This window comes from Oreochromis niloticus, linkage group LG6 (assembly GCF_001858045.2).
Source record: "Oreochromis niloticus isolate F11D_XX linkage group LG6, O_niloticus_UMD_NMBU, whole genome shotgun sequence".
NCBI lineage: Eukaryota > Metazoa > Chordata > Actinopteri > Cichliformes > Cichlidae > Oreochromis > Oreochromis niloticus.
In genome coordinates, this window is record NC_031971.2 from 41,382,321 (window position 1) to 41,405,519 (window position 23,199).

General features: G+C 49.4%; 1 protein-coding gene across 7 annotated transcripts; it reads left to right on the forward strand.

Annotated features, from left to right (window-relative positions):
• Nucleotides 1-768: 768 nt before the first annotated feature.
• Nucleotides 769-22,718, forward strand: kif16ba (kinesin family member 16Ba). 7 transcript variants are annotated; one of them, XM_005461296.4, is made up of 28 exons: nt 790-1,134; nt 4,064-4,133; nt 4,213-4,326; nt 4,422-4,538; nt 6,137-6,234; nt 6,311-6,420; nt 6,636-6,778; nt 7,054-7,222; nt 7,404-7,535; nt 7,611-7,786; nt 7,953-8,018; nt 8,102-8,161; nt 8,233-8,352; nt 8,702-8,753; nt 8,828-8,965; nt 9,244-9,326; nt 9,412-9,500; nt 10,744-10,776; nt 11,067-11,120; nt 11,208-12,563; nt 12,676-12,819; nt 12,922-13,024; nt 15,077-15,130; nt 15,370-15,417; nt 19,216-19,338; nt 20,912-21,001; nt 21,675-21,758; nt 22,134-22,718. In XM_005461296.4, exons 1-28 carry the CDS (start codon nt 1,088-1,090, stop codon nt 22,293-22,295), a joined length of 4,035 nt encoding a protein of 1,344 aa, XP_005461353.2. In that variant the 5' UTR covers nt 790-1,087; the 3' UTR covers nt 22,296-22,718. The 7 variants fall into 7 exon arrangements, with proteins under 7 accessions (XP_025764187.1, XP_019216050.1, XP_019216051.1 ...); XM_005461297.4 differs by lacking the exon at nt 15,077-15,130; XM_013264903.3 differs by lacking the exons at nt 10,744-10,776; nt 15,077-15,130 and having other exon boundaries at nt 791-1,134.
• The last annotated feature ends 481 nt before the right edge of the window (nt 22,719-23,199 follow it).

Below are 23,199 nucleotides of genomic sequence, written 5' to 3' on the forward strand. Positions count from 1 at the left end.
ATCTATTCTATTTTACTGTTTTACAGTGTGTTAGATGGAGGAGTTGTACAGGAAGTTGTACACAGGCAGGAATGATTTCCTGTGTCGTTCACTGGTGCTTTTTGGTAATCTCAGTCTCTCACTGAACTTGCTCCTGTGACTAGCCAGCACGTCATGGAGTGGGTGGGAGGTATTATCCAACATTGTCCCTATCTTGGACAACATCTGGCTCTCAGACACCACCCTAAGGGAGCCCAGCTCCATCCCCACAACATCACTGGCCTTGTGATCAGTTTATTGGCATCTGTTGGCATCAGTGACCCTCAACCTGCTGCCCCAGCATGCAACAGGAAAAGCAAAAGCTGAGACATCCAAGTGCTCACTGAAATAAATTGTTAGAAATAAAAAAAACAGCCCTCAGAGGTGTCTGCACAGGCCAAACTATTCCATCTTCCAGGGCAGCACTTATTTTCAGTCAGATAAAAAAACAATGCAAAAAAAATCTGAAGTTTTCTTAATTTTGCATTTTCAATTTCAGTCAATTAAAAAAATTGTCAGATATTTTTTGTTTGGATCTAAATCTAGTTCTAAAATTATTATTAATCAGATTTTGCTTCCTGTATACTTATTGTTTCATATAAAACCTCAAATGTCTGTTTTTTATGAGTACATATATATATGTATCTATCTATCTGAGATAGATAGATACATATGACCCCAGTTATTAAAAGATGTACATTAAAGTCTCTCTTGTCCTGTATTTCTTCTCGCTGGATGCTGGATCATTTCCCGTCCGTCCGGAGGTGTGTCCCCTCCTGGCTTCCATACATCCCGATGTTTTTTACCACCTGATGCCGGCTAGCAGGCTAACAGCTAGCAGCGACCGCAGGTCTGAGGCAGCGGGACAGCGACTCGGTGTCAGCGGACCCTGATAGCATCCACCTCCTCCCGAGACCCCCCTCCGCCCCCATCTGTGCGCTTTGAACCATTCTCCGCACTCCGCTTTTATCTGTGCGACTTTTGCCCCGTGTATCCGCTCGCCTGTTAGCTGATAGCGGTCGTAAAGCGGCTCCTCTCCGCGGAGCGGCGGACAGCAGCGGGATGAGCCATGGCGTCGGTCCGGGTGGCTGTGCGGGTCCGGCCCATGAACAGGCGGTGAGTGACTTTAAGTTTACCACGGTTCATGTTCACGGCTGACATCATCGCCTCACCTGTGTGTACCTGAGAACTTCCGCGGGCTCACCTTGAGAAGTCTGCAGGGATCGGGGGGAGGCCCTCAGGGGCCCCAGGTTTACCCTACCTACAGCACAGCCGTCCCCGTCTCTGAAGTCAGGGTTAAAATGTGGTCTGGTTTCATTTGATTGTGTTTTATTCCGGGGACAGTCTGAGTATCAGGAGGTTTTTGATGTTTGAGTCCCAGTTTGGTGTATTATGATCACTGAAGCCTCCTCAGGACGTCAGACAGATCTCAGCAAAGTGCAGTTTTGATTATTGTTGTCTTTGTTTGTTGTTCCAGCTGGTTTTATTCGTCTTTGGTGGACACGATAACCTAGATCCTGACTCTTTGTGTTATGAGTCAGAGTTATTCTGATTATGGGGATTACGAGCAGACCCTCCTCTGCAGGTTTGTGCTGACAGATTTGATCAAACTGGAGGCCAAACAGAGGTTTCCTCTATGTTTTTATATTTTAGGTCAGCGTTGCTTTACTTCTTTCCTAAAGTATAGATATCATTTTTATTTAGTTCCCACAGCAGCTTGGTTCATGTCAGGTGGCTGTTTTTAGTCGTAGCTGTGACCGTGAGGACTCAGCCCGCCTGCTGACATTTTATTTTTGCCTCAGTCAGATTTAATAACCCGGATATCGACTCTCTGCCAGGCCGTCATTGTTCCAGCTTCATATTTTAAGTCTGCAGCTTTGCATGATTTTTGTGTGGGGCTGAAGGGCGGTGCAGCAGGGTGGGGTGAGAAAAATCCACACCTGTCAGATTCCTCATTGAAAGATTACAAAGACACACAGGGCGTCTCTAATGTACGGAGGCCCAGAGGCGCCAAACTGACTGTCCTTTGTTGGAATATTCTCACGCATCCTTTCAGAGCAGAGTCGTTTAGAAACAGGAAGTGATGTCATCAGTCTCCAGAGAATTTGTCATTCAAAACAAAAATGTCCACCTTCACTGTGAACTGAAGTGTTGTGTTTGAATCACCTCCAGGCATAAATATTTCAGTCAGTGTGTGTGTGGATATAAAATCGCTGTCGAGCTTTAAACTCATGATTTGTGGTTTTGCTGACGGGTGTCTGAGAAACCTGACATGACACACACAGCCACACAAACATACTGACACACACGAATGTGTGAACCTGGACTGTGCTGGTGTCTCTGACCTCATGACCACGTACACATTATTAACGTGTTTACCTGAATCGTAACTACGCGAGACTGTGAACGTGTTATTTGGTGCTCGGAGGATAAAGATGCGTTTTAGTTCCAAAGGTTAGAAATAACCAGAGAAGCGCATGCTGTGGAACGCAGCACAGACTCACAGCTTTCATATTTCCAGCTCGTTCGTGTGTTAGAGGGCGTTTCTAACGTGGCATTCATACCTGAGCGTGGTGTATCCGCAGAAACCCGCTCTGTCCCCGAGCTGCTCGTCTTCTGGAACAGCAGCAACAGTATTAATAATAAGCCTTTATTGTTAACGTGCGGAAGATTCTGGGAGCCATTCTGTCCAATGGAAACATTTGGTGGATGTGACGCGTTCACTTTGACAGGCCTGCTCCACCTGTCTGAGGGCAGCAGGGTGAACGTGTGCAAGCCTGGTTCTGCAGTGCAGGTTTCCAGGTGTTTGTGAAAGGACGACCTTGACGTTAATGTCGGGGGTCCTCGGGGGCCCGCAGCAGGTTACGGCCCTGCTGCTCGTCCTGTTTATTTCACTGCTTCAGCTCCAGGCTGGAAGCTTAAACTCACAGTTCAAGCCAATAATCAGATTTCTGATCTACGTGCAGTTTAACAAGTATTTATTCATGTACGCAGCGCCAAGTGTGGAATTACATTTCTGAGCGGAGTTGTGCTTCCTGCTGTAGCATGGATCTGTGCGCTGTCAGTCTGAGATTACAGCAGAAATGAGAGATTATTGTTCTCCTAAGAATGAACCAACATCCTGAACTTTTTACTAATGTGAGCATTTCAAAATAAAATCTGTGTGAGAGCACAAGGTGGACCGGAGCGTTCACACAGAGGAAAGAAGCAGCCGGCACGTTCACGGGGAAAAAGAAAGCTTCATCCGTGTGAAGTAACCACCGCGCAGGTTAATCACACGTTTCACAGTCTCATGATCCACTCCGCTGACCTTTGACCCTTTTTTTTTTTTTTCTTTTTTCTTTTTAGCTCCGGTCTGGTGTGTTTGTGTTAACTCGATCTCCGGTCATGTGACTGCTTCAGTGTGAGAGTAAACAGAGTTACACAACCTGCAGAGATAAAACACACCTGAGTGAGAAAACATCAGGACGTCGCAGTGTGCGTGTGTGTGTGTGGGAGTGTGTGACACTGTGTGTGTGGTGTTTATCCACAGACCACAGAGAAGCTTCTGTGGTCATATCAGCAAAAAACAGCACAGAAAAAATGTAAATATCTTTAAGGTCTCGTACATATTCAGACTTATTTAAACAAACAAGCCCCTCCTCCTCTGTTGTTGTTGTTGTGGGTAAATGGCAGATTTTAAAGTGTTTCTAAGCGTTTCTTAGATTATTGGTTCAGTTTCTTCTTTCATACCACCTGCTGCACCTGCAACACGCCTCAGCAGCTGCAGCTGGTGTTGCAGGTGCAGCTGGTTAGTGGTGGATGGTGTAAGAGGCCGACCTGGAGGAGATGATGTCATATACGAGTTCTCTAAGTCTGTTACTGGTTTTCATTGGTAACCTGCAGCTCACTGAAGCCTGGTTACGTCATTATCATCGGTCTGTATGCAGAGTATCATCTGTGTAACTATGGTAACAAACATCTGACAGCGTTGCCGTTGGCAGCGTTCTAACTGAAGGTAAAGGGTCGTCCCGCTCGCTCTTTGAAGCTTCGTGGTGTTTTTCAGGGAGAAGGATCTGATGGCAAAGTGCATCATCGAGATGGAAGGAACCAAAACCTCCATCACCAACCTGAAGGTAATGCTCTTATTTGTCAGAATGGCGGGAAAATGCGCTCACTACTCTGTTTGTAACCTCTGAGCTGTGATTGGTTCAGATCTCCGACGGCGTTCTCGGCGACTCGGTGAGGGAGCACACCAAAACCTTCACGTACGACTTCTCCTACGACTCGATGGACTGTAAGAGCGCCACTTTCATCTCTCAGGAAAAGGTGAGCGGGTCATGCTCGGCGGCCCGTCGTATTGACTCCGCCTCCGTGATGTCACAAAGAAGAAGATAACCTCATTTGTTCTCTTTTACTTGCAGGTTTTCAAAGATTTGGGCTCCGACGTGCTGAAGGCGGCGTTCGAGGGCTACAACGCCTGCGTCTTTGCCTACGGTCAGACGGGCTCTGGGAAGTCCTACACCATGATGGGAGCGCCGGTGAGACTGCCGATAGGACTATGGATCAGTCAGCTGACTCGGACCCGCCTTATCTCGTTTTAAATGATAACGAGGAAAAGCCGAGGTCACGAGTCCGAGTTCCTCAGACAGACTGAAACGCCGCCACACTTTGACGTTAATATTCCTGCGCTGAATTTTGCAAAGACTGCTACATTTTGCCAATGGTGGTTCACTCTTTGCGACATAGTACGCTGCTCTAAACAGCTTCTTCAGGACTTCTTCTTGTGCTTGGTTTATTTTTAGTATGTTTTTTGCAATTGCTGTTTGTTCTGGGAAAGATATTGCAGACTGAGCAATAATGCATTTCTTGCATTTCTCATGGGTTCTGATGGGGTCTTTCTTAAAATTACTGGTCCCAGTAACAAAGGCGCTTGTCGACTCAGAAATCGAGGGAAACTCACGACACACCCGGCAGAACATGATGTTATTTAGCTCGTCATATTCCAGCCACATAAATTCTTTTGTCCATGAAACCATAAAGCTGAGCTTTCTTTTTGCCTCATAGTCTGATTTGTCATAACTTTTCCGTTTTGTGGTCGGCTTTTATTTGGCTGCCCCTTCTTCACCCTGACTTGTCTTATTTGGCTCTGCAGAACTAAAATATATATCCTGCTGCTTTTACACACGTACTTACATAACGGTCAGCGATTCTCTGCGCAATCAACCTCTCACGTGTTTAAGCTTGCTGTGGGAGATTTCACTTGTCACGTTTGAATAGTAGCTAATGAGTGATAAGACGATGTCAGAGGAATTGGTGCGCAATTAATCTGTGACTCACCAATCAGTGCTGCCGCTCTCTACACACCGTTCGCGCGATCGCAAAGTGAAAGTGAAGCAAAAAACAAGCAAAATTCAAACGCGATTTCAATATGTCACATATTGACAGAGGCTCATTGATGCCAATGACATAATTACTCAGCTACATTTGTGAAAGAATGCGAAAGCATTGACACATATTTTCCCTTCCTATGATAGCCCGACGGGCAGGGCTGAGGTAGATTTTGCGAGCCCTGAGCTGGAATCATTCACATCAGCTGCTCACACCAACAGCACCTTCCTGAGTTACCTGAAAACACAGAGAGCAGGTCAGAAGGGTCAAAGGTCACGCTCCGCCTCTTCTTAGGCAGCCTTATGTGAGCGATGGCGGCTGAGGCTCAGTCACTGCGACCCTCACCGGGTTATTCTCCACTTTAAACTAACTTCATGTATTTTACTCAAAAATACCTCGAATGCTGAAGTACCGGCTGAAGCTGGTGCTGATTGGCAGATTACTCAGTTATTTGCCGGCATCGACACTCTGCCGTTTCTTCGGGATGTTTGAGGAAAGCCATCCAGACGTGCTCCGTGGTTTCTACATGTTCAGTTTTTCTGTGGCGAGCTGAGCCAAAGCTTCAGAGTTGGTGTCAAACCCTCCGAGCGTGTTGTGACGGAGCACGACGATGGTGCAGATCAGGGGTGGGGAATCATGTGACTCAGGATCTAAAACCTGCAGGACACCGGCCCGAGGTCTGGAGTTCCCCACCCTGGTGTAGATGAAAGCTCAGCCCGCTGATCTGATGTGTGTCGTCTCGGTTTAGGGCGACGCCGGCCTGATCCCGAGGATCTGTGAGGGTTTGTTCAGTCGGATCTCGGAGGCCACTCGATGGGACGAAGCTTCGTTTCGCACAGAAGTCAGGTGAGAGTCCGGCTCCAGCACCCGAGGGTCCGAAACGCTGGAAAGACTGCTTTCACATTTGTGCTTGTGTCCTCAGCTACCTGGAGATCTACAACGAGAGGGTCAGAGACCTGCTGAGGAGGAAGTCCACTCAGACCTACAACCTGAGGGTCAGGGAGCATCCGAAAGGCGGGCCCTACGTGGAAGGTAAAACCGTTATGTCCGGTCCCCCCGATACGCTGACGCAGAGTTTGGTTCCCTTTGTCCACGATGATTCTTGAGGGGGTGGGGGAGGGGGTCAAGGTGTTAACCATCAGCCTCACTACGTCCACGTCACACGGCCCGTGCTCGCTCTTCGCTTGGTCTGATCTTTGATACGATCGTCCTCTCTGAGCTCGGCGTGTTTTCCCTCCTGACCTCAGATCTGTCCAAACACCTGGTGCAGAACTACGGTGACGTGGAGGAGCTGATGGAGGCCGGAAACATCAACCGCACCACCGCCAGCACCGGCATGAACGACGTCAGCAGCCGCTCGCACGCCATCTTCACCATCAACTTCACACAGGTCAGCGACGGTCACGGCTTCCACGTCATCATAAAGAAGTATTAAAAACACAGCAGAGGAAGTGCTCAGCTGAGCGTTTATTATAATATTAATATTTTTACCAATAATCTGAGAGAAGTGACACGAAAACAAGCCGGCCACGAGCGAAACCCGAGAAGAACCACGAGAGTTCTGAAATGTTCTCCTTGCTTCAAAATGATGGCCGTGGATGTTGTGTAAACGTTCACGGATGATGATGATGATGATTGTTTGGTTTTGGTGCTCGATCCTTGTAGGCCAAGTTCGATGCCGAGATGCCCAGCGAAACCCTCAGTAAGATCCACCTGGTCGATCTGGCCGGCAGCGAGCGAGCCGACGCCACCGGAGCCACTGGTGTCCGACTGAAGGAGGGCGGGAACATCAACAAGTCGCTGGTCACCCTGGGCAACGTCATCTCTGCTTTAGGTCAGGAGTGGTTTGTCTTCAGGGGCGGGGTTAACCATTTTTAATCTTAGATTTTGTTTCTCTTGTGTCATCAGTGCTTCAGTTTTTATTTTCGGGGATGGAGTCAAAGTCGGGCGTCTCGTTAAAGCCCGCCCAATCGTTCCCCATCCTCATTCTGACTGACGGATGTTTCTCGTTTCAGCCGACATGTCGCAGGGCGGCGTGAACACCAACCTGAAGAAGAAGTCGGTGTTCGTTCCCTACAGAGACTCGGTGCTGACGTGGCTGCTGAAGGACAGCCTGGGCGGAAACTCCAAGACCATCATGATCGCCAGTGAGCAGAAAACATGAAATGAACGTATCCGAGTCAGAGAGTGCCCCGAGAAAACGCAATCTCCTTCTGTTTCAGCCATTTCTCCCGCCGACGTAAATTACGGCGAGACGCTCAGCACTTTGCGCTACGCCAACCGAGCCAAGAACATCATCAACAAACCCACCATCAACGAGGACGCCAATGTCAGGCTGATCCGAGAACTGCGGGCTGAAATCGCCCGGCTCAAAGCTCTGCTGGTCCAGGGCAACCAGGTAAGAACTACAAACATGGAGGTTGTTGTGCAGGACCACAGTGTCTTCCTCTGTGCCCTTTAAAGTGAGGCCACGTGTTGCCTGCGGCCTCGGGAACGGGAAACTGTCCGGTTCCCGAGGCCGCAGACTGAGCACGCTCAGTAGCTTGGCGGTTTCTGTTTGTCAGATCGCTCTGTTGGACTCGCCCACCGCTCTGAGCATGGAGGAGAAGCTGCACCAGAATGAAGCCCGGGTGAGTCTCACGCCGTCTGGCAGCTTGACCTCCGTTACGTTTACAGCTGGGAGCAGAAGCAGCTGACGCTCTGCTGTTTGCAGGTCTTGGAGCTGACTAAAGAGTGGACCAACAAATGGAACGAGACTCAAAACATCCTCAAGGTAGCAGCGAGCATTGACCCTCCTCGGAGCAGATGTTTGGTTTTTGTGGCTGAAGTTGTAAAATGTTGCAGGAGGAGACGCTCGCTCTGAGGAAAGAGGGCATCGGCGTGGTGCTGGACTCCGAGCTGCCTCACCTCATTGGCATCGACGACGACCTCCTCAGCACCGGCATCATCCTCTACCATTTAAAGGTCAGCGCTCCCGGACTCACCTTTAGATTAGTCATCATATTTAACCTCAGATTGCCTGTCAGGCTGCATCCACACACGGATACCTGCCAGTTACTAACATCCAATCACAATGCTTCGTGCATGGTCTGTTAGTACGATTAAACACACAGGAGCCGTATTATTGGTCAGATAATCTCATTAAAATGCTCTAAACGGCTCAGGTGAGTTATAAAGGTGTTATGAAGGAGTGAAGACCAAACTGTTTGTGTATCACGCCGTAAACAGTCATGTGGGGCTGACTCACCGCTGCCCCCGCTGGACGTCAGGGGTGGGTGGAGTGACTGCATGTGTATCTGTCTCATTTCTGCAGGAGGGGCGGACCTACGTGGGCAGAGAGGACGCGTCCACAGAGCAGGACATCAGTGAGTCATAACTGTAATGATGGTGAGTGCAGAGGCTGATGGCGTTGCTGACGGTGTTCTCGTTCCTCCTGCAGTCCTGCACGGTCTGGACCTGGAGAGCGAGCACTGCATGTTTGAGAACCAGAACGGGACGGTGACTCTGGTGCCGCTCGCCGGAGCTCAGTGTTCGGTCAACGGAGTCCAGGTGATGGAGCCGTCGCAGCTGAACCAGGGTGAGGGCCGTCTCCTGCTTCCAGCTTTCCTCGGTGCTTCAGTTGGTCGCCTGTAGCGTGTTGCTCTGTCTAAACAGATTTTAAAGGGCTGAAGGTAATGGAGGGCGTTGCCACAGTAACGTGATGCTTCATCACGTGTTCGCTGTGCACAGACAGACCAGTGTTAGGACACCTGGATCTCCATCCAGAGGCGACACACCTTTACCTGAGAGATGCTCTCCGTTCTGTCGCTCTGATTTGAATCGTCCGTTTCTTCGGGTTGTGGTTTTGTCTTCCAGGCGCCGTCATTCTGCTCGGCAGGACCAACATGTTTCGCTTCAACCATCCAAAGGAGGCGGCCAAGCTGCGGGAGAAACGAAAGGTGAGGGCGTGGCCTCAGGTTAGGTGTTGAAAGGTGTTTGAAGGTCTTTGGTGAACCTCACGAGGACGCCGTCTGCCTGTTTCAGAGTGGCCTTCTCTCCACATTCAGCCTCTCCATGACCGATCTGTCCAAGTCCTGCGAGAACCTCTCCACTGTGATGCTCTACAACCCCGGGTGACTGAACACACACACACACACACGAACACACACACACACACACGAACACACACACACACACACACACACACACACACACACACACAGAGGGGGGTGAACATCAGCTTGAACTTCTCGGCTCCATCAGGAGCTTCATGCAGTGGCTGCTGATGGAGCTCCTCTGTCATCAAACCGGTAAAATGATGATGTCACACACCAGCTGACCTTTAACCTGTCGGCTCGGAGAGCACAGGCTGTGATTTCCGATTGTGTGACTCTGCAAACACAGCAGTGACTGCACCGTGTGCACCTCCTCGCTCTGTGCTCCACACTGAGTGGGAGTCTGTGTGAAGCGGACGGCCTCCTGCCGCGCCTCCTCCTGATGGAGGAGCAGCCTCAGCCTCTCAGCTTCAAGGAGTCAAAGCAGAGCAGCTGTGTGCACGTACATGAGCGAAATAATCCGTCATTATTTCAGTACATGGAGTTAAATAAAATAATGACACCATCACGAAGCTCTGCACGAAGCTTCGACCCGTTTCTCCATTATTCAGTCAAACTTCCAGTTTCCAGACCTCTCGCCGCCATCACCACACGGGCGCTGCTTTCACGCTGCCGTGTCCGAGCGTCAGGGGAAGTTTCTGAGCTGGTTTTTAGACACGAGCTGATGCACGGCGCCATAACGCCGTACAGACTTCAAACAGTGTGAGAGCACTCAGACGACCACACGAGGTTTGATGAGTCAGCAGGTCATCGGCTGCTCCAGCAGTGAGTTCAGAGCTGCACATTAGCACGGCGTGCTTCATTTCGTCTTATTTTACTCACGTCGTACGATGATTAGAGTAATTAAACATTCAGGAACAGCTGAAGCGAGCTCAGCTCGGTCGGCCACACCTCTCCGAGCGTCTCTAACACAGAGACGTCCGCTGAGCTCGCCGCCCTCCACTGACATCCTTGCTCCAAGAGACGTTTCCTCTACAGAGGTCTGATCGTTAACCCCGCGACGCACCGCAGACACCGACCAATCGTTCTCCTCGTTGCTGTGAATAATGGCTGAATATCGACATCCCGCTCTGTACAGTTTGTTACAGTCATTTCATATTTTAAGCAGCTCCAGCGGTTCCAGGAGGGAACGCCTGTTATTTCTAAGTAGTCTGAAGAGACGAAGTCACCTGACACACCTGAGGAGTAGCTAAAGGAGGGCAGGGAGTTTCCTGTCGTGCTGTGATTGAAGGATGTAACTGTGTCCCTGTCCCGTTGACAGTCTCTTCACTGAGAAGGGCCCCGTCTTCCTCAGGTAGACTCAGCCGTGCACTTCCTGTCTAACTGTCCCGTTTTGACCCAAAGACGTGTGTCGACTCGTCCCGTGCCTCCTCACCTCCACCCTCACTGTCTGCTTCATCCATGCTGTTTATTTGCTCACCAGCTTCCTGCTTCTGTCCCGCTGTGAGGTTAGACGTGTTGCTGCCTGCCGTCTCATCCCAAGCTGTTTGTCTGACGTGCTGCCGTCGCTCGCTCTGCTCGTCTGTGTGTGTTTGTGCGTTTTGGGCGCTCAGAGAAAGCTGACGGAGGTGTGTTGTTTCCTAGGTTGGAGTTTGAGCGACAGCAGCGAGAAGAGCTGGAGAAGCTGGAGATGAAGAGGTACGTGTCCGTCCACCTGAAGACCAGCTCTCTGATTGGTGGAGCTCGGGCACCTAAGGTGACGTTTGCTTTGTTTTGTTCCCGCAGGAGGCTGATCAAAGAGATGGAGGCCAAGCAGCAGAGCGAGAAGGCGGAGCTGGAGCGCCTCCAGCAGGAGGTGGAGAGTCAGCGCAAGGAGTCCGAGGAGGTGCAGCAGCGGATCCTCCGCCAGGAGGAGAGCCTCCACCGCCGCAGCCAGGACATCGAGAGCCGGCTGCGAGATTTCCTGGCTGAGAAGGAGCGCTTCGAGGAGGAGAGGCGCTCCGAGATCAATGAGGTGGATCTCCAGCGGAGGCGACGGCGGAAGGAGCCGCAGGAGCGCGAGGCAGACCGTGCGGAGGAGCGGGATGAGCAGCAGCGGAGGCACCAGGAGGCGGCAGAGCAGACGGAGATCTACCGCGAGCTGGAGCGGCTGAAGAGGGAGCGCGAGGAGCAGCGGGTGCGTCTGGAGACGGAGCGGCGGCGGCTGGAGGAGCAGGAGCGCGAGCAGCTGAATCTGGTGGGGCGGCTGGAGGAGCAGCTGAGGGAGAAACACGAAGCCGCCACTGCCCTGCTGACCCGGGAGGATGCCCGCCGCCTGGAGGAAGAGCAGCGGGCGCTGGCAGAGATCAGAGAAGCCCTCCTCCGCGCCAAAGAGGCCGCCGAGCGGCCGGACGTGGAGGACGCTGGCGAGGAGGCGCGGGCCGCCCAGAGCCGCTACGCTGACTTCAAGGTGGCTCAGGTGAAGGAGCTGGGCCTGCTGGAGGAGGGGCTGCGGCAGCAGAGGGAGCGCCTGGAGAAGGAGGTTGCCGCAGAGCGCGGCGCCCTGCTGCTCCTCACCCACAGCCTGAGAGAGCGCCAGCAGCACCTGAAGGACACGCAGGAGAAGGGAGCGCAGGACGCCACCGCTGTCTGCCACGAGGAGCAGCTGCTCCGACAGGCGGAGCACAGGCTGCAGCTAAAGGAGCGACAGCTCGCCAACCTCGCTGACGGCCTCCTCCCCGCCCTCGCCGAGGAGAAGCAGAGAGCCTCGGAGCTGCTGGAGCGGAGCGGCAACGGGAACTGCGACCGACCTCCGGGGCTCGACAACACGCTGTTCCAGGTGGAGAAGGAGCTGGAGGACAAAGAGGAGAAGCTGAGCCTCCATTGGCACAGCGCCCGGCAGCTCCAGCAGCTCCAGGAGACCTACGAGTTCACGGCCAATGTGGCGCGGCAGGAGGAGAAGGTGAGGAGGAAGGAGAAGGAGATCCTGGAGTCAAAGGAGAAGCAGCAGAGGGAGGCGATGGAGCAGGCCGTGGCCCGGCTGGAGAGGAGGCACTCCGCCCTGAGACGAAGCGTCTCCCTCGAGCCCGACTCCGAGGAGCAGAGAAGCAAGAGCTCCGTCGCCAGGACCCCGAGGACGGGGGCGGAGCTGGACCAGCAGAGGTTTCTATGGAAACGGATTCCAAAAGGAACCGGTTTAATCCAGAAGTTCCGCATTTTATTTATTTTTGCTGGGGCTTTTATTTTGAAGGCTCACTGTGTGTTTCGTGTCCAGAGTGCAGCGTGAGATCCAGAAGCTGCGGCAGCGGATCAGCGAGGGCGACGACACCAGCCGGACGCACTCCATCAGCAGCGACGAGCGGGCGGGTCAGACCCACATCCAGGGTCTGAACACGCTGCTGCCGCTGTCCGACGACAGGTACGCCACACCCAGCCCCGCCTCACTCTGCAGGGACCGCCTCCCCGTGTTCATTGTGTGTGTGTGTGTGTGTGTGTGTGTGTGTGTGTGTGCGGCCTGCAGGATAAACGCCTACATCGAAGAGGAAGTCCAGCGGCGGCTACGGAAGATGAACCTCCTGAACGGCAGCAGCATGGATCTGTCTCTGTCCACAGAATCGCTGCGAGTAAGAGCCGCATCACACTCTTCATCACGGCCCACATTTAACCTGCCGCGCACCCGGGGCATCTCAGTCCGAGAACAGCGGTCGACACGTCCTCTGATTGGGTTGTTGGCACAAATCTGATCCAGTTGAATTTTATTTATACAACAGTCGCCTCGAGGCACTTCATCCCCCACAGCTGACACTCGTTTTCAGAGTAACCACTGACCTTCAGGCTGATTCATTCAGCTTTTATTTTGAAATTCTGATTGGCAGTGTTATTGATTAATTGTCAGGTTGATCAGAATTCAGCTTTAAAAAGGCCGAAAAGTTAAAGGTTTTTAGTCCAGTGGCTTTATTGCCATTCCAACCATGTGCAGTGAGACGGCACAGTGAGGCGAAACCGCGATGCAGTAGTGTACACACTGCAACAATGTGTGTGTGTGTGTGTGTGTGTGTGTGTGTGTGTGTTCCTGTCTAGCTGTCTTTGTGAGGACCGAAATCTGCATTTTACTGTACTTGTGAGAACCAGCAGTCACTTGTGAGGACACACAACCCAGTCCTCACATTTTTGAAGGCATTTAAAGGGATTTTTGAGGCTCCAAATGGGGTTTTAGTGTCAGGGTTACAATTAGGTTATGGTTAGGTTTAGGGTAAGGGTCAGGGCAGGGGTCTGCAACCTTTTACACCCAAAGAGCCACTTGGACCCGGTTTCCACGCAAAAGAAAACACTGGGAGCCGCAAATACTTTTTGACATCTAAAATGAAGATAACACTGTATATATTGTTTTTTACCTTTGTGCTTTGTGTGAACAACTAAGGTGTGCTGCTTATGAAATCCATGAAGTGCTACAGAGAAAATTACATTTTATTTATGTAATCAACACATTTTGAACTCTTAAAGAAATATAACAAAAGCAAAGACACCCAGCTGAACTAAAATGATCCAGCAAACAAAAACTGTTGTCAGCCGCCACCCTTATATCGCCTTTGGGCTGTTGGAGCCTTGACCTGACTTTTAGAAAATAATTGGAAAAAAGCTCTATGCTGCTGAAAAATGAAAAATAGATATTTGCAAAATTCTGCCTAAATATGTATTTTACCTGGTAAATGCGTGCGGCGGGGCGTGGTTTGCAGCGCCGCTGCAGGGGAGGCGGACGCACCTGAGCGACACCCGCAATCACGCCTCGCCGCCTTTACGTCTGCGCTATCTGTGCTGTTGTGTTGTTGGTGGTGTATGTCGGGCTGTGAGCTGAAAAGCTACAGCCGGCTGTATGCGTACAGCAACCGTGTGTGAAAAGTGCTCACAAAGAGATGCTCAAAAGCATGCTCATGGAAACATCGTCGGGTCTGCAGTAATTTGTTTACAATGGGACTTCTGCTCCTGAACCTCTGCGCACAGAGTCCGCAAATCGGGGCTGTACGAAGTCAGTTTACGCAGGACTGTAAGCTGTCATCTGTCAGGCGTGAGCGGTGTTTGTCTTTAACATAGTTCACGGTGGAGAACAGCTGCCGACATAATGTGGATCCGAAGATCCATAATTGGCCTACCTGGGGTTGAAAGTCTCGATAAATGCACGGCGTTTCGGCGGGTACACCGGCTTCCGCGAGTGTGACGCTTATTTTGAGCGATGAAAAAATAATAGAATATAATTTTATTTTTATATTTCAATATCACAATAATCTTCCAATTTAGAACTACGAGTTAAAAAGAACTAACATAAATAAAATACACTTCAGCTAAATACTTCGCGTGGTTTGGGAAAATAAATGAGGAGCCGCACTATAAGGACTAAAGAGCCGCATGCTGCCGACCCCTGGTCTAGGGAAACCATTATGTCAATGAGGGTCCTCACTAAGATAGCTGAACGGGGTTGTGTGTGTGTGTGTGTGTGTGTGTGTGTCATCCAGTCTCCAGGAGTCTGACGGTCTGTCGTGTGAATAAATATTGACGGATTATGTTGCTGCAGATTTTGTAGTAAAGTATTTGCTTCATGTTGTCGTCTCCAGTAAAGATCCGATGAATAAATCCAGGTTTTCTCTGTAGAACTGATGTTTAGCTCTTTAACCCTGCAGGAGGAGGAGGAGGAGGAGGTTAGCGACTGTAGCTCTGTTAGATTGACAGATGAGGTAAGACCAGGATCCTCCAGCCTTCATTCCCACCATCAGACTTTTCCTGCTCTCTAATCTGCACGAGTCCCCAGATGTGCTTTGATTTCCTCTCTCCCTGGGTTTCATTTGTCCTGGGTTTATTTAATCGGTCTCCCTTTTTCCTGTCATCATAAATAATGACTTTGAACGAACACGATGCTTTTTACTTTGTTCACATTATGTTTGGAGACACTGAAGTTTAGTTTTATTGTTTTCAGGAGGATGAAAAGCTCCCAAACATTAATCCAAGGAAGCTCAAGTATCAGGTAAGACCAGGATCGAACCCTGCCGCGTTATTAAGGCACGGTTCTTTATCTCTGCATCGTGTTCAAAATGTGCCTCATGCATGCCCTTAATTAAATCAGACTATCCTAACGTGATAAATATGCTTTTAATTTGAAAGGAGACAGAGAATGGGCTTTCTCTTTAAATGTTCAATGACAAACACGGAAGCTCCGAATGTTCCAGCTGCAGCGTTTAATCCAGAGGTTCAGCCGAGGGTTCGAGGGATTAGTTCTTATCCTTTTTAAACCCTGTCGTCAATCAGATTGGCTTAGTGAAATATAGAAGCTCACACGGTGTCGCCAATACTGGGCGTATCCTCAGAGGTCGGTGTTCCCTGGAAGAATGATCCTTTCACTTTAACTCGAAACAGGCTTCATGTCGATACAGTTGACCCTCCAAGACACTTCAGATGCTAACCTGTAGTTCCGTTCATACTCACTATAAAAGATGGACAGAGACCACCTCGGCTAGTTTGTAACCGTTTTTAAATGAATTAATTAACATATTTATTTTTGAGCCTCAGACGGAGCATTTTTGCAGTTTCCATCTTGGTCTTTTGAAACCAGATGTGATGACTCGTAGGTTCACATCTGTCCGTCACAGTTTAGACCCGCCCTGAATCAGGCCTGACTGATTCTCAGCGTCTAAAACGAACCTTGTGTTTTATCCAAAAGGACCTGAAACCAGAAACTGAGGCGATAAAACCATACAAGTGTAGAAGATTCCAGCTAGAGGAGTCGCCCCCTGCTGGCCGCTTTAGCTTTGGCTTATGTGTCAGCTGGCTTTGCTGGCTAAAAGGTCTTTTAGAAGACTGTGTTGTGCATGTAGGAGTTGGTACCAGTTAAACCAGTTTCAGCTTAAACCTCAAAGGGAAACCCTGCAGCTGGTTTATCTTTTTTATTTTTGGATGACCCAAGAACGGAAAGCTCACTCTCTGCTTTATGATGGTGGTCAGCCAAAGCATGGGAGGCAGAAATGATCAGAGTATCCAAACGTCTTTCCTTTCAAACTGTGCAAACTTGGGTAAAACAGTATTTGCAGATGATTTTAGTCAAAGCTGAGATGAGCTGACGACCTTTGCCTCTGGAAGTGAACTGTTTGCAAATGCTTTTTTACCTCTGTTTGAGCTTCAAAGCTCTCGGAAAGAAGTTTTCATGCACTTGTCAATTTAATTTGCATGACAAACCTTCACCTTATTGATTTTAAATCACTTACATCCCACCTGTGCACCTGGTGATTGGAGGAACTGTAATTCTCATTGGGGTGGATTATGAACTTCAGCATAATTCCTAGAGCCTCCACTTTAGTCACGGACTCGACTCCCCCCTTTGTGCACACAGAGAGCCAGAGGGTCTAGCTTCCAGCATTCCCTGGAGTTTGAGGCAGTCTGTCCTAATGTCCACAAAAACATGTCAGAGGAACCAGAACGTGGTCTCATACAGATTCAAAGAGAAGAAATGCAAGAATCTACAGAGGAAGTCTTCATTGAAAAAGTGGAAGTTCCTAAAAACAATGACCTCAGCAAAGGAGAAGTGGGCCGAGCAGTTTGTGACCTCAACTGTTTGAACTCTGAACACAAAATTGAGCAAGAAGTGCACCCAGAACAGCACAGCAACAAATCTGATGGAAGTGATTCCGCCTGCTGTGTTGATGATGATCGTGGTAAAAAGCAGGAGGTTCACGATGGACGCTCTTATTCTAACTCGGAGGAAAAGGTTGAATCCCAAACATGTGATTCAGGGAGAGCAGAAGAGACGAAACTGCCCACTGATCATTCCTCAAAGTCACGCAGCTTTAACAGTGGTTACATGAGTTCAATGATTCAGTGGTTACAAGTAAGTCAGCAGCAGATGATGGGATCCTTTATTGGTCAAACAAAACCAGAACTGGATGCAGAAGCAGAGAAAGTGACAGCCAATAAGAGCTTTGTCTTCGGCTACTTTGCTGACAAACTGTCCGAGGTGTATAAAGATGCTGGTAGAAAGCTTCAGGGCACACGGGACATCATTCGAAACGTTCAAGCAGGTGACATGAAGGTTGTCCTCTCTCAGTACGTGAGCACGATATCCAAAGAGCTGCCGCTGATTCATCAAACACGGCTTCACCAAGAGCCAAATCCTTCAATTGCAGCCGGGCACAAAGGCACTTCGGTAGATCTGTCGAAGGATTGTGCGCTGAGGCTTCCACAGAATTGTGGAGCTCCGCCGATCCCGAACATCTCTGGTTGGCCTGAAGGATCCGTGTCCTCTTCGAGAGTTAACAGTCCAGAAGTGTTTCATCAGAGGCTGGTCAAGCTTCCAGCTGTTTTGTCTGAGCTACAGACATTTTCATCCCAGAAGATCCTGGAAAAGTTGGAATCTCTGGCTCCTCGGGAGAGTTTTGGCAAGGTTTTGAGTCTGTTTTGGCTCAGAGCAGCTAACTGTAAGAAACCCATCCCAAAACCCGCCTGTCTGCTTTTGTCAGAGACGGACTTAATCATTCTCTCAGCGAGGACTGATTCTACAAACATGTTGACTATTTGTCACCGCTTTAAACTCCAAGAAATCCGGGAGGTCCAGATAAGTCTGGCAGGGCAGCACCTCCGCCTAACAGGCTGCACCGAAGACACCATCCTAGCTATCTTCACGTACAGCAAAGAGCTTACTCAGGACTTCTGCAGGGCTCTACTGAATGCTCTCTTTCCTGAGAAGATCCCTGAAGAGACTGAATGTCACCCATTGCTCTCTGGCGACCTAATGGCAATCTCTCTGGATTGGACTTCAAGAGTTCCTGACGTCATCCTTGACAGCGGGCTTCACATCACTTCCAGATTTAAGCGCGTCCTCGCCGACTTGCTCTACATCATCCACGGGAACATGGATGGTCCCGGCAAACCTTCACTTGCTAATGTCTGTCCCCTGCTCTACACCAGCGTCAAAGTCAAGAACTCTACCTGTGTGCACCGGGACACCATCTCCCAGTTCCTCCTGACGGACACCCACGTAGCCCTTCTCCAAGAGGATGGCGTCTTTCATCCAGTGCCGCGAGGATCCAGTCTGGTCCCCACCCACCCACAGTTTCAAGGAGTCAATCTCCGCAAGCGTTCTGACATCAGGTGCCTGCTCGTGAAGAAGACCGACACCTGCGTGGTGGTAGACTTTGTTTTTATGAAGCCCAAACCACAAACTGTGAAGAGAGAGGTGCAGTTCAGACGTGGCTCGGCTGACCTTCCTTCTGATCGAGGTCCGTGTGAATCCTGGAAATTATGCTTTGGCTGCTCCTCAGAAGCTCAGACCCTGATTAATCACCTGTGCATCTGAAGCCCAGCATTACCTGAACACCTGAATGAATGTAGTGTGCCTATCTTGTGTTTGTCCACAATCAGACACCTTGTTTATTTTAAGATGTTACATAAATTCTAATTAATAAATTAGACCATAAAAGGTGCCTCATCTTTAAGTATTTTTCTAATTTTTTAAAATAAAATTGTAAACTTTTTAACCTTTGATGTTACAGAAAACTAGCTGTTTATGTAATCGTCGAAATGATTTGCTTGTGATCAGTGTAGAGGACTGGTTTCCATGTTCATATTACTTCATGTGTAATTTCTTTGCAGAGACATGATGTTGGGATGCTGACAGAGTAATAAAGTTTTTGGTTTGATTTCTGATTTGTTTGGAGGTTTTTGGCTATAATGGGTTTGTAAATGAACAATTTTTGATTGTAATTTTCCGAGTCAGCCTTTTACCCTCCACTTCTTTTTTTTTTTCCCCTCTCTTTTTCAACGACTTCCTGTCCAGCACTTGGTGTCTCGTCCTCCTGGGACGAGCTGTGGCGGCGTCCAGGAGCCTGTTAAAATTAGCATTCCTCGTTACGTTCTCCGCGGACAGGGGAAGGATGAGCACTTTGAGTTTGAGGTGAAGGTGAGTCCAATCACAGATTCTATCTAAATACATGTTAAAACTGAGATTTCATGCTTGCGTCTGCACTGCTTGTGCATTTTATTAGGTACACATGTACAGTGTCAGGTTCATGGTTTGACTGCTTAAACCCTGAAGCTGATTTCATCAGCTGTGACGACACGTAACCCTCACTCTGTGTTTATGAAGCAGGTCAGAACATTTATTGTCAAGAGTTCGTAGAACAACTTTCAAAAACCAGGACAGGTGTGTTCTGGTGAATCTGCGTTAGGGTTAGGGCTCACAGGGTGAACCTGGGCGACGGTCATGAGAAACTAAATGCTAAATAGACGGGTTCTTAATCAGCACTTTCCTACTCTCAGCACTCAAGGTGCTTTATATCATTTGCCTCAGTCGCACATGCACTTTGTTTTTGCCTTCTCTCTAACATTCACAGGAGGGCTCACATCTTCAAACCAACAAGTCTGAAATCCAGATGTGGTGCATTCGCGTCAGTATGAAGTAAATAATGTGTCTCTGTCTGCTACCAAAACAAATACAAAAACAAAGTGACGTCGAAGACTCTGCCAAAGTCCACAATTTTTTCATTTCTTACTTTTAGTTTCTTTCTGAAATTTGAACTTTTGAAGAATTTGAGTTACATCTTTGACTTGAATGCGTCACTCTGTGCGTGTTCTGTGAATTACTGCGGTTGGCAACGATGCACGGGGGTAAATGGTTGCTTGTAGCGCGTTTGTTAATAACTATATTTCTGATTAAAAGCTCAGCTGTTTACATGAAACCGTCGATTGACCGCAGTTTGCACAGCGCCATGGGCCAAAGTCGAGACGAGAGCCACCGCCGTGACTAAAGTTGCGTCCATGCTGGAAGCGATTCACGCCTTGCTCGTAGACGTTCCAGGGTCTGGTTGCCTTGGTAACCCTCTAACGTATTTACAGTGTCCTGCACTCTCATTGGTAGTTGCTTCAATCGCTCACCTCGAAGTTGAGCAGAGCTTCTCTCAGGTCACGCCCGCTTGGATCTGTTGCTGGCCTTCACTTAAAGTGGTGAAATAGCATTGACTTCCTGTGGTCTCCGCTCGCCGTGTGGCTGTGAAGCAGGGCGGATGCACTCTGTTTGCATCATCAGCCTGTTCCTGTGCGATCGGCGTCTTTGGCTCGTTTCTTAGATAAACGGGATGTGCAACTAGTTTCAGAGCCCTGTGATGGGCTGACGACCTGCTGTTGGGTTTCCAACCTTTCGCCCAGTTGTCAGTGGGGTTAGTCTCCCAGCAGACCCAGAGCTGGTTAAGCTGCCATTGAAAGATGTTAAAGTGACGGGGGTCTCAGACGAACACTGGAAGGTTTACTTTCTGTAGAAACGTTCCTCTGACAGACCCGTGCACTACTCCAACACATACAAGTCTCCTGCACTTTCTGACTCATGACCAATAAGTCAAGTAAACTGGTGGTTCATCTTCACTGGTATCCAGATGTGTCATTCTTGTAGAACAGGGATTAAACATCTGGCTGAGTAGATCAGCAAGCTCAGATTTGATGTCCATCATCTCGATGTTCATGTGCTTCTCTTTGGTCAGATCACTGTGATGGACGAGATGTGGACGGTGTTCAGACGCTACAGCCGCTTCCGGGAAATGCACAAGAGCCTGAAGTTAAAATATCCAGAGGTGAGACATGTCATCAGCTTTTAGAAGGTCAAAGCAGCAGAAATACGTTTCTGTGTTTGAGTCGGAAGAATGACGAGACGCCCAGAACGTTACCTAGACCACGGTTTGGGCTGTGAGTGCTGCGCTCAGACAGATCTAACTCCAAGTCGAAGCCCCAAAGCTTTCTCAAATCCTTTATCTCAGTTCAGCCTGTGTCTGCTTTAGCTCCTCCCACTTCAAGCCAGCTCTCAGTGACATCATCCAGATCCCAGAGTAGAAAAAAACTGTGTTTCAAGCAGCCTGAGCTTAGTGCACACTGAGTTCATCATCAGAAACTGTGACCACGATTAATGAGAAAAAACCTTCAGCTCTACAGCGTAGCCCACAGGACACTGATGGTACAGCAGTAGCAGATGACTCGTAACTTAATACTGTAACGCAGATCAATAAAGGATCATCTGAAAGTTGCTGGTTTGAGTCTTTGTGGTTAGGGACTCGTGCAGCAGCAGGAACACACCTGAAAGACCAAACGGTGCTCCACAGTCACCTGAACTCACCTGGTCTCGGTCCGGGTTCCTCTCAGCCTTACAGATTTGTCCGTCACAGAAACGTCCTGATGAAGAGGCTAGCTTATACTTTTATACTCGGTGTTCTGGCACCAGGTGATCGTCTCTGAACTCTGTGTCTGTTTCAGCTCGCCGCTCTCGATTTCCCACCAAAGAAGCTGTTTGGAAACCGGGATGAGCGAATGGTCGCCGAGCGGCGGAACCACCTGGAGGTACGTGGAGGAATATTTGGGGCTGATTAAGTAGATTTCTGGGGAACCGTGTTACAGTAATCTGAACGAGAGGTGACCAGGACGTGTGTGCTTTATTCTTTATTAATTTTTCACTTGAAGACTTCAAACGTAAAGTTTTTGAGTTTGAGCTGATTGGCTGTGGTCCGTGTGGGCGTGGCCTGTAGGCAGCATAGCATTAAAAGCATAACGAGGACAGGTATTCTCAGAGGAAGGAGAGGGAGTCAAGCAGCACTGATGATGGTGAGGAGGATAATGAGGACATCTGATAAGAGCCAGCTGCACTTAACCTGTGAGTGTTCTTAATGTTTTGGCTCACTAACACAGGCTACTTTCTTCTTCTGTGGTTCACTGCAGCGTTATCTGAGGAACTTGTTCCAGGTGATGCTGTCGTCCTCCAGCTCGCCCCTCCGAGCAGACGAAGACGGCCTTTTCCATCTCTCCAAACGAGACGTCTGCGACTTCTCCTCGTTCTTCAAGAAAGGCGTCTTCGAATACAGTAGCCACGGCACCGGCTGACCGCCGCGCCGCATCAGAGGGTGGCGGAAACCTCTGACAAACCAAAACATAAACAGAACTGCTCGGTGCCTTTTTCCCGGCGCCTTAGCGGGTCAGGAGCAGGGAAAGCGTGCAGGTCAGCTTTTCCTCTCCGACTCCCTGCTGTCGTCAGACTCGACCAATCAGGTGCTGCTCAGCACAAGTGTTTGTCCAGAGGCAGGTGGGACTCTGCACGATCCCTGGTCTGTATGTAACATGTTCAGTTGCTCGCGCTCAGTGGGTCTGAGCGTTTTTAGAATCACTTTATTAAACCTTCACTCGTTTCAGAAGAGCTGCTCCTCCTCTGTTTGTCACAGTGACGCTTTCTCTGGGTTTGCACTGCGATCATCAGGAGGTGGATCTCTGTATCGTTGAGCGCTGCGCTGTCACAACGCAACAGGTGAATGATCACTCCTCAGTTAACAGCAGCCAGACTGAACCTGGACAGTTACTGTGAGGCGTCGACATCATATATATAATTCAATTCAGCTTTATTTACACAGCGCAGAATCACAACAACAGTCGCCTGAAGGCGCTTTATACTGTAAGGTAGACCCTACAATAATACATACAGAGAAAAACCCAACAATCATATGACCCCCTATGAGCAGCACTTTGGCGACAGTGGGAAGGAAAAACTCCCTTTTAACAGGAAGAAACCTCCGGCAGAACCAGGCTCAGCGAGGGGCGGGGCCATCTGCTGTGATTGGTTGGGGTGAGAGAAGGAAGACAGGATAAAGACATGCTGTGGAAGAGAGACAGAGATTAATAACAGATATGATTCGATGCAGAGAGGTCTATTAACACACAGTGAGTGAAGAAGAAACACCCAGTGCATCATGGGAATCCCCCAGCAGCCTACACCTATTGCAGCATAACTAAGGCT

What these genes read in the sequence shown, in the direction of transcription:
- kif16ba (XM_019360505.2), top strand. Translation starts at nt 1,088, where the DNA reads ATGGCGTCGGTCCGGGTGGCTGTGCGGGTCCGGCCCATGAACAGGCG. An exon ending in TCACCATCAACTTCACACAG is followed by an intron (nt 6,779 to 7,053) that starts GTCAGCGACGGT and finishes CGATCCTTGTAG; the next exon opens with GCCAAGTTCGATGCCGAGAT. An exon ending in AAGGGCCCCGTCTTCCTCAG is followed by an intron (nt 10,777 to 11,066) that starts GTAGACTCAGCC and finishes GTTGTTTCCTAG; the next exon opens with GTTGGAGTTTGAGCGACAGC.